General features: G+C 27.5%; 1 protein-coding gene across 1 annotated transcript; it reads left to right on the top strand.

The window, feature by feature from the left end:
• Positions 1–1,023: 1,023 nt before the first annotated feature.
• On the top strand, positions 1,024–4,676 carry LOC124555993. The gene is made up of 7 exons (XM_047130037.1): positions 1,024–1,086; positions 1,216–1,281; positions 2,142–2,277; positions 2,334–2,461; positions 2,876–2,937; positions 4,404–4,468; positions 4,603–4,676. Exons 1-7 carry the CDS (start codon positions 1,024–1,026, stop codon positions 4,674–4,676), a joined length of 594 nt encoding a protein of 197 aa, XP_046985993.1.
• Positions 4,677–11,623: the final 6,947 nt, after the last annotated feature.

Genomic DNA, 11,623 nt, shown 5'->3' with positions numbered 1-11,623 from the left:
CTGTAGCCTCACACAAAATAAATAAATAATTAAATAATTAACTAAATAATTAAATAAATAAATAATCAAATAAATAATTAAATAAATAAATAAATAAAATATATATACTTTTATTACTTGTACCAACTGGTACTTACAAAATTTGTTATTAACAGTCGAAACGAATTCGAATGTAATAGCAGTTTACATGGCTACAATTCTAGGAGAAAGGATGATCTTCACTACTCGCAGTTAAATCTAACTTTGGCTCAGAAGGGGGTAAATTATGCTTCCACAGAAGTCTTTGGTCACTTACCCAATTGCATCAAAAGTCTGACAGATAGCCATATAGCATTTAAAAGGAAATTAAAAGAATTTCTGACTGGCAACTCCTACTCATTAGATGAATTCTTGGATATAGTAAGTGGGTAATTTCCCCACCCCCCATCCAAAAAAAATATTGAGTGTCATGTAATATTTTGTGTAATGTAATATCTTGGATAGACACCTTTTATTAACCCAACATGTTCCACATCATTATGAACTGTCGTATACATGATCTATGGAACAAGTACATGTCTAATCCAGGATGTGTACACTGAAACTGTACTAGTGACCTTGATGTGGTTGTGGCAACAATGATTACCAAAGTACAAAGGAGAACTAAACCATGCAGAAAGATGGTAAACTGTATTATTTATATAAGTAAATTGTGTATGTTAACAAATGTCGATTTTAGTAAATTATAAGTGGACAACAGTAAGAAAACAAAAATGAATTAGTTAACAAAAGTAAAATGTGTAGTTTATATAAGTAAATTGTATAAGTAAACAAAAGTAGATTTTAGTAAATTATAAATAGACAACAATAAGAAAATAAAAATTAATTACCTAACAAAGGTAAATTGTATTGTTTGTGTAAGTAACTTGTATAAGTTAACAAAAGTAAATTTTAGTAAATTAAAAAGTTTATGTAAGTAAATTGTATAAGTAAACACAAGGACATTTTAGTAAATTATAAACCAACAACAATAAGAAAATAAAAATGAATCAGCTAACAAAGCTGAATTATATTGTTTATGTAACTAAAATGTATAAGTTAACAATAGTAAATTTTAGTAAATTTTAAATTGACAACAATAAGAAAATATTAATTAGATAACAACAGTAAAATGTATTGTTTATATAAGTAAATTGTAATAGTAAACAACAGTGAATTGTAGTAAATTGTATATAGATAGCAAAAATTGACAACTATAAGAAAAAAAAGAATTTGTTAACAAAGGTAAATTGTATTGTTTATGTAAGTAAAATGTATTAATTAACTAAAGTAAAATTTTGTAAATTATAAATGGACAACAATAAGAATATAAAAATGAACTAGTTAACAACAGTAATTTGTATTGTTTATGTTACTAAATTGTGTAAGTTAACAAGAGAAAATTTTAGTAAATAAGAAATGGACAGCAAATAATGGACAACAAAAAGAAATAAATAATGAACTACTTAAAAAAACGTAAATTGTATTGTTTATGTAAGTAAATTGTATACATTAACAAAAGTAAATTTTAGTAAGTTACAAACAGACACAATTAGAAAATAAAATTGTATAGGTTAACAAAGTTAAATTGTATTGTCAATGATAGTATAATGCGTTAGTTAACAAAAGTAATTTTAGTAAATTTTAATTGGTCAACAAAAAAGGACAACAACATGCATATAACAAATTAATTGACTAACAATTAAATTATAGTAAATAATAAAAGGACAGCAAATAATGGACGACAAAAGAAATAAATAATGAAATAGTTAAAAAAACGTAAATTGTATTGTTGAAGTAAGGAATTTGTGTATGTTGACAAAAGGAAAATTTAATAAATTATAAATTTTCAAAAAAAGCACAAAAATTAGATAATTAAAAATGAATTGGTTAACAAAGGTAAACTGTATTGTTTAAGTAAGTAAATTGTATTAGCTACCAAATGTAAATTTTTATAAATAATAAATGATCAGCAAATAATGGAAACCAATAAAAAAATAAAAAATGAATTAACTAACAACGGTAAAATGAATTGTTTATATAAGTAAACTAAAGCGAATTTTAGTAAATTAAATATGGACACAAAAAAATGGACAAAAATTAGAAAATAAATTATGAATTAGTTAACAAATGTAAATTGTATTGTTTATGTAAATAAAAAGTGTGAGTTAACAAAAGTAAACATTAGTAAATTATATATGGGCAACAATCATAATATAAAAAATGATTTAGTTAACAGAGAAAAATTGTATTGTTTATGTAAGTAAATTGTGTAAGTTAACAAAAGTAAAATTTAATAACTTAAAAATGGACAGCAAAAATGCCCAACAATAAGATAATAATAAATGAATTAATTATCAAATGCAAATTCTATTCTTTATGTTATATATGGACCCCAAAAATTAATTACAATAATAAACTAAAAATGAATTATTATACAAAGGTAAATTGTATTGTTTATGTAAGTAAAATCTACAAGTTAACAAAAGTGGATTTTAGTAAATTTTAATTGGACAACAATAAGAAAAAAATGAATTAGGTACCAACAGTTCGATGTATTGTGTATATGAGTAAATTGTAGTAGTAAACAAAAGTGAGTTTTAGTGAATTAAAAATGTACAGCAAAAATTGACAACAATAAGAAAATAAAAAAGAATTACTTAACAAAGGTAAATTGGATTGGATATGTAAGTAAAATGTATAAGTAAACAAAAGTAAAGTTTAGTAACTTATAAAAAGACACCAAAAAATTGACAACAGTGAGAAAATAAAAAATTAATTTGTTAACAAAGTTAAATTGTTTGTTTATGTAAGTAAAATGTATAAGTTAACAAAAGTAAATTTTTGTAAATCATAGATGGACAACAATAACAAAATAAATAATGAATTTGTTAACAAAGGAAATATTGAATTGCTTTTGTAAGTAAATCCTATAAGTTAAGAAAAGTAAATTTTATTAAATTACAAATGGACAGTAGTATATGAACAACTATAGGAAAATAAAAAATGAATTAGTTAACAATGGTAAAATGTATTGATTATGTAAGTAAAAAAAGCGAATTTTAGTAAATTCTATATGGGCACCAAAAAAAGAACAACAAGAAAAAAAAATGGGTTAGTTAGCAGAGGTAAATTGTCTTGTTTATGTAAGTAAATTGTATAGGTTAGCAAAAGTAAATTTTAGTAAATGTTAAATGATCAGCAAAATATAGACAACAATAAAACAATAAAAAATGAATTAGTTAACAATGGTAAATTGTATTATTTATGTAAGTAAATTTTATAAGTTAACTAAAGTAAATTTTAGTAAATTAGAAATGGACAACAAAAATGTCCAACAATATGATATTACAAAATGAGTTAGTTAGGAAAAGTAAATTGTATTTTCCATGTAAGTGAATTTTTTGGTTAACAAAAGTAAATCTTAGTAAATTATAAATGGACAACAAAAATGGACAACAATAACAAAATAAAAAATGAATTAATTGACAAAGGCAAATTGTGTTGTTTATGTCAGTAAATTGTATGAGTTAAAAAATGTCAATTTTAGTAAATTATATATGAAGATCAAAAGGGGCCAACAATAAGAAAATACGAAATGAGTTAATTAACAAAGGTAATTTGTTTGTTTATGTAAGTAAATTGTATGAATTAGGAAAAGTCAACTTTAGTAAATTATAAATGAACAACAAAAAATGGACAACAATAAGAAAACAAAAAATGAATTAGTTGAAAAAGGTAATCTGTATTATTCATGTAAGTAAAGAAATGTAAATTTAAGTAAATTATAAAAGGACACCAAAAATGGACAACAATAAGGCATTAAAAATGAATTAGTTAACAAAAATAAATTGTATTGTTAATGTATCTAAAATTGCTTTAGTCAACAACAGCAAATTTTACTACATTATAAACTGATATTAACTTAAGGACAACAATAAGAATTCCAAAAATGAATTAATTAACAAAGGCAAATTGTATTGTTAATGTAAGTAAATAGTGTAAGTTAACTAAATTAAATTTCAGTAAATTAGAAATGGATAACTAGAATGTCCAACAGTAATGTAATAAAAAGTGAAACCTTGTTGAATTGGATTGTTTATTAAGTAAATTGTATAAGTAAACTAAAGTAAATAGTAGTCAACTATAAATGGATGACAAAAAATGGATAACAGCAAGAAGATAAAATATTAATTTGTTAACAAACATAAATTGCCTTGTTCATGTACATAAATTGTGTAAGTAAACAAAAGTAAATTTTAGTGAATTATAAATGGACAACATAAATGGACAACAACAAGAAAATAAAAAATGATTTAGTTAACAACGGTAAATTGTATTGTTTTTGTAAGTAAACTGCATAAGTTAACAAATGTCAATTTTAGTAAATTATATATGTACAGCAAAAATGACAACAACAAGAAAATAAAAAATGAATTAGTTAATAAAGGTAAATTGCAGTGTCAATGTAAGTAAAATGTATAAATTAACACAAGTAAACTTTAGTAAATTATAGGTGGACAACAATAAGAAAATAAAAAATATTTAGTTCAGTACAGTAAAATGTATTGTTTATATAAGTAGATCGTATAAGTAAACAAAAGAGAATTTTAGTAAATTATAAATGGAAAACAAAAATGAACAACAATAAGTTATAAAAATGAATTAGTTAGCAAAAGTAATATGCAATCTTTACGTAAGTAAATTGTGTAAGTTAACAAAAGTAAATTTTAGTAAATTATAAATGGACAAAAAGATTTACAACAATAGGAAAAAAAATGAATCAGTAAGGAAGGTAATTGTATTGTTTATGTAAGTTAATTGAATAAGTTAACAATAGTACATTTCAAAAAATTACAATTGGACAATAATAAGAAAGTAAAAAATGATTTATTTAACCTAGGTAAATTGAATTGTTTATGTAAGTAAATTGTATATGTTAACAAATGTCAATATTTGTAAATTATATATGGTCAGCAGCAATGACAACAATAACAAAATGAAATTGAATTACTTAACTATGTAAATTGTATTGTCAATGTAAATATACTGCATTAGTTAACAAAAGTAATGTTATTAAATTATAAATGGACCAAAAGAAGGACAATGGTAAGAAAATAAAAATGAATTAGTTAACAATTGTAAAATGAATTCTTCATATAAGTAAACAAAAGCGAATTTTAGCAAATTACATATAGACACAAAAAAATGGACAACAATAAGAAAATAAAAATGATTAATTAACAAAAGTTCATTGTGTTGGTTATGTAACTAAATTGTATAAGTTAATAAAAGTAAATTTTAGCAAATTATAATTGGACAACAAAAAATGGACAAGAAGAAATTAAAAACGTATTTGTTAACAAAGGTAAATTGTTTGTTTATCTAAGCAAAATGTATAAGTTAACATAAGTATATTTTAGTAAATTATAAATGGACAACAATAAGAAAATCAAAAATGATTTAGTTAACAAAGGTAAATTGAGTTGTTTATGTAAGTAAATTGTATAAGTTAGCAAATGTCAATTTTAGAAAAAAGTGTAAATGGACAGCAAGAAGTGGACAACGATAAGAAAATTAAAAATTTATTGTTTGACAAAGGTAATCTGTATTATTTATGTAAGTAAACTGTATAAGTAAAGAAAAGTAAATTTTAGTAAATTATAAAAGGCCACCAAAAATTGACAACAACTAGACAATTACAAATGAATTAGTTAACATAGGTAAATTGTATTCTTAATTTACATAAAATGCTTTAGTTAAGAAAAGTAAGTTTTAATAAGTTATAAATCATCATCATCATCATCATCATTTAAGACTGATTATATATTTCAGCATTCAGTCTTCTGCCCCATCTCCTCCTACCCTCTACTGCCGAACTGATGAGTCTCTTGGATAACCTTGCTTCTCCCATGTGTGTAACATGACCCCACCATCTAAGTCTGTTCGTCCTGACTGCCACATCTATAGATTTCATTCCCAGTTTTTCTTTGATTTCCTCATTGTGGACACGCTCCTGCCATTGTTCCCAACAACTAGTACCTGCAATCATCCTAGCTACTTTGATATCCATAACCTCAACCTTGCTGATAAGGTAACCTGAATCCACCCAGCTTTCGCTCCCATACAACAAAGTTGGTCGAAAGATTGAACGGCGCACAGATAACTTAGTCTTGGTACTGACTTCCTTCTTGCAGAAGAGAGTAGGTCGTAGCTGAGTGCTCACTGCATTAGCTTTGTTACACCTCGCTTCCAGTTCTTTCACTATGTTGTCATCCTGTGGGAATATGCATCCTAAGTACCTGAAACCGTCCACCTGCTCTAACTTTGTTCCTCCTATTCGGCACTCAATCCGTTTATATTTCTTTCCCACTGACATTACTTTCGTTTTCGAGATGCTAATCTTCATAACATAGTCCTTACATTTCTGATCTAGCTCCAAAATATTACTTTGCAAACTTTCAATCGAATCTGCCATCACAACTGAGTCATCCGCATATGCAAGACTGCTTATTTGGTGTTCACATATGTTAATCTCACCCAGCCAGTCTATTGTTTGTAACATATGATCCATAAATAATACGAACACAATTGGATACAGGTTGCAGCCTTGTCTTACTCCTGAAACTACTCTTAACCATGAACTCAATTTACCATCAACTCTAACTGCTGCCTGACTATCCATGTAAAGACCTTTAATTGCTTGCAAAAGTTTGCCTCCAATTCCATAATCTCGTAGAACAGACAATAACTTCCTCCTAGGAACCCAGTCATATGTCTTTTCTAGATCTATAAAGCATAGCTACAATTCCCTGTTCCACTCATAACACTTCTCCATTATTTGCCGTAAGCTAAAGACCTGGTCCTGACAACCTCTAAGAGGCCTAAAACCACACTGATTTTCATCCAAGTGGTCTTCAAATAAAACTCGCACTTTCCTTTCAACAATAACTGAGAAGATTTTACCCACAACGCTGATTAAAGAGATACCTGTGTAGTTGTTACAATCTTTTCTGTTTCCATGTTTAAAGATTGGTGTGATTACTGCTTTTGCCCAGTCTGATGGAACCTGTCCCGACTCCCAGGCCATTTCAATTATAATAATAAATGAAATGCACCAGTTTGCTTTTGTTCTACAAAAGCAAACTGGTGCTTTTCATTTATTATTATAATGTTGTTCTACCAAGAACCGACGGAAGATTCTGTTAACATTTCAATTATCTTGTGAAGCCATTTAAGGCCTGACATTCCACCGTATTTGATGTGTTCCGACTTAATTTCATCCACCCCAGCTGCTTTATTGCACTGCAATCTATTGACCATTTTCTCCACTTCCTCAAATGTGATTCTATGTCCGTCATCATTCCTATCCCATTCTACCTCGAAATCTGAAACATTACTGATCGTATTTTCACCTACATTGAGCAACTCTTCAAAATATTCCCTCCATCTGCCCAAGGCATCCACAGGATTCACCTGCAGTTTTCCTGACCTATCCAAAATACTTATCATTTCCTTCCTACCTCCCTTTCGAAGATTGCTAATTACACGCCAGAATGGATTTCCAGCAGCTTGACCCATAGTCTCCAAACTGTTTCCAAAGTCTTCCCAAGATTTCTGCTTGCAAGCTGCAATAATCTGTTTGGGTTTGTTTCTTTCTTCAACATAACTTTCTCTGTCTACCTGAGATCTAGTATGTAGCCATTTTTGATATGCCTTCTTTTTCCTTTTACAGGAAGCCTTGACTGTGTCATTCCGCCAAGCTGTTTGCTTCATTCTACTTTTACACACTACTCTTCCAAGACATTCTTCAGCCACTTCTAGCACTGTGTCCCTGTACCTTGTCCATTCCTTTTCCAATGACTGCAACTAACTGGTACCTTTCTGAGATCGCTGTTATGTACCATTGCCAGATGTACTAATCCTGAAGTTTCTCCACTCTTATCCTACATATGGACCTGACCTCCTGCACTTTCGGCCTCACAATCCCAATTTCACTGCAGATTAAATAATGATCAGTGTCATCAAAGAATCCCCTGAAAACACGTGTGTCCCTTAGAGCCTTCCTGAATTCCTGATCTGTTACTATATAGTCAATGACAGATCTGGTTCCCCTGCCTTCCCAAGTATACCAGTGAATGTTCTTATGTTTAAAAAAGGAGTCTGTGATTACTAAGCCCATACTGGCACAGAAATCCAAGAGTTGTTTCCCATTCCTGTTGGCCTCCATATCCTCTCCAAATTTACCCATAACCTTTTCATACCATTCTCTTCGATTTCCAATCCTGGCGTTAAAATCACCCATGAGCACAACACTGTCCTTGTCCTTTACTCCAACAACTACATCACTGAGTGCCTCATAAAAACTATCCATCTTATCTTGATCTGTCCCTTCACAATGCGTATATACTGACACAATCCTAATCTTGTTGCTAGACACTGTCAGATCTATCCACATGAGTCGTTCGTTTAGATACCTTAATGCAACTACACTGGGTTCCATTTCTTTCCTGATGTACAGCCCTACACCCCATTGTGCTATTCCTGCTTTGACTCCTGACAAGTAGACCTTGTATTCTCCCATTTCCTCTTATTTCTCACCCCTTACCCGAATGTCACTAGCAAAAACGTCCAGCCCCATCTTACTTCCAGCCTCTGCCAGCTCTACCTTCTTCCCAGAGTAGCCCCCATTGATGTTAATAGCTCCCCATCTCATTACCATTTGTTTGCCAAGTCGTATCTTAGGAGTCCATGGTTTGCCTGTTAGAGGTGGGACTCCATCACCTCCAAAGGTCCGAGGCATTTTGCTCTGATTATTGCCAGCATCATATTTAAAGTATCAGGGAAGCAGGTTGCCAGCCTTACTTGCCCCGAGTCCCATTGGGTTTTACCCCTAACGGCTGAGGGACTAACTGGTGGATTTGGTAGTCCTTGCCGTATGAGCACAAAGGTGAACATGACTCAGATTATGTCCGAGATGAACAGCCTTATTCCAAAGTAACTGGCATCCTGAATGTCAGGATAAATATACAACAAAAAAGGCAAACAAGAAGAATATTAAAAATGAATTAATTAACAAACGTAAATTGTATTGTTAATTTAAGTAAATAGTGTAAGTTAACTAAAGTAGATATTAGAAAATTATAAATGGGCAACAAAAATCACCAACAATGAGATAATAAAAAATGAATTAGTTAGCAAAAGTAAATTGTATTCTTTATGTAAGTAAATTGTATAAGTTACCAAATGTCAATTTTTTAAAGATTATACATATATGTACCGTATAAATGGACAAAATTGAGAAAATTAAAAATTACTTAGTTAACATAGTTGAATTGTATTGCTTATGTGAGTAAATTGTAAAAGTTAACAAGAGGAAATCTTAGTAAATTATAAATGGACAAATAAAAATGGATAACCATAAAAAAATAAAAAAGGAATTAGTTAACAAAAGTAAATTGTTTGTTAATGTAAGAAAATTGTGTAAGTTAACGAAAGTAAATTTTAATAAATTGTAAATAAACAACAAAAACGCTAAACATTAAGAAAATCAAAAATGACTTAGTTAACAAAGGTAAATTCAGTTGTTTATGTAGGTGAATTGTATAAGTTAGCAAATGTCAATGGATAGTACAATTTAGTAAATTACAAATAGACAATACCAAATGGACAAAATAAAAAAAAATGAATTACTTAACAATGGTAAAATATATTGTTTATAAAAGTAACCAAAAGCGATATTTAGTAAATTATATATGGACACCAAAAAATGGACAACAATAAAAAAATAAGAAATGAATTAATTAATAAAGGTAAATTGTATTTTTTATGTAAGTAAAATTTATAAATTAACAAAAGGAAATTGTAGTAAATTATAAATGGAAATCGATTAGACAATAAAAACTGGTTTATTTAACAAAGGTAAATTATATTGTTTACGTAGGTAAAATGGATAAGTTAACAAAAGTAAATTTTAGTAAATTATAAATGTACAACAAAATGAAAATAATAATTGATTTTGTTAACGAAAGTAAATTGAATTGTTTATGTAAAACGTGAAATTTAGTAAATTATAACTGATAGCAAAAAATGGACAACAACAAGACAATAAAAAATGACTAAGATAACAAAGGTAAATTGTATTGTCATTGTAAGTATAATCCATTAGCTAGCAAAAGTAAATTTTAGAAAATTACAAATGGACAGTAAAAAATTGACAACAATAAGAAAATAGATGATGATTTCGTTTACAAAGGCAAATTGAATTATTTATGTAAGTAAATTGTATAAGTAAACAAATGTCAATTTTCGTAAATTATAAATAGACAGCAGAAAGTGGACAACAATAATAAAATAAAAGATGGATTACTCAACGAAGGTAAATTTTATTTTTTATATATGTAAATTGTATAAGTAAAAATAAATAACTTTTAGTACATTATCAAAGGACTCCTAAAACGGACAACAATAAGACAAGAAAAAATGAATTAGTTAAGAAAGGTAAATTGTACTGGTAAAGGATAGAAAAGTGCATTAGTTAACAAAAGTAAATTTTGCTAAAGTATAAATGGACTACAAACAAAGGACTACAATAAGAATACTAAAAATTAATAAATTAACATAAGTAAATTGTTTTGTTAATGTAAGTAAATAGTGTAAGTTTACAAAAGTAGATTTTAGTATATTATAATTCGAACACAAAAATTCCAAACAATAAGATAACAAAAAATGAATTAGTTAGAAAAGTAAATTGTATTCTTTATGTAAGCAAATTGTATTAGTTAACAAAAGTAAATTCTAGTAAATTATAAATGAAAAAAAACTGATAAAATGAGAAAAAAATGAAATAGTTAACAAAGGTAAATTGTATTGTTTATGTAAGTAATATGTATAAGGTAACAAAAGTGAAATCTAATAAATTATAAATGGTCAACAAAAATGGACAACAATAGGAAAATTAATAATCATTTAGTAAACAAAATTCAATTGCATTGTTTATGTAAGAAAACTGAATAAGTTATTAAAAGTAAATTGTAGTAAATTATAAATGGACAACAAAAAATCGACAACAATAAGAATATAAAAAATGAACTACTTAACAAAGGTAGATTGTTTGTTAATGTAAGAAAATTGTGTAAGTTAACGAAAGTATATTTTTTTCTAATTTATAATTATACAACATAAATGCTAAACAATAAGATAATTAAAAATGAACTAGTTAGAAAAAGTAAATTGTATTCTTTATGTAACCATATTGTAAAAGATAACAAAAACAGATTTTAGTAAATTATAAAAGAACAAAAAAAATGATAAAAATGAGATAAAGTGGATAGTTAACAAAGGTATATTTATTGTTTATGTAAGTAATGTGTATAAATTCACAAAAGTAAATTTTAGTATATTATAAATGGACAACAATAAGAAAATAAAAAAAGGAATTACTTAATAACAGTAAAATGTGTTGTGTATATAAGTTAATTGTATAAGTAAACAAAAGTGAATTCTAATAGATTATATATGGACACCAAAAATGGACAACAACAAGAAATTTAATAATTATTTAGTAAACAAAATTGAATTGTATTGTTTATGTAAGAAAACTGAA

The sequence above is a fragment of the Schistocerca americana genome, chromosome X (genome assembly GCF_021461395.2).
Source record: "Schistocerca americana isolate TAMUIC-IGC-003095 chromosome X, iqSchAmer2.1, whole genome shotgun sequence".
NCBI classification, from domain to species: domain Eukaryota; kingdom Metazoa; phylum Arthropoda; class Insecta; order Orthoptera; family Acrididae; genus Schistocerca; species Schistocerca americana.
Note: the sequence above shows the minus strand (reverse complement) of the source record. Positions and strands in the feature narration are given on the sequence as shown.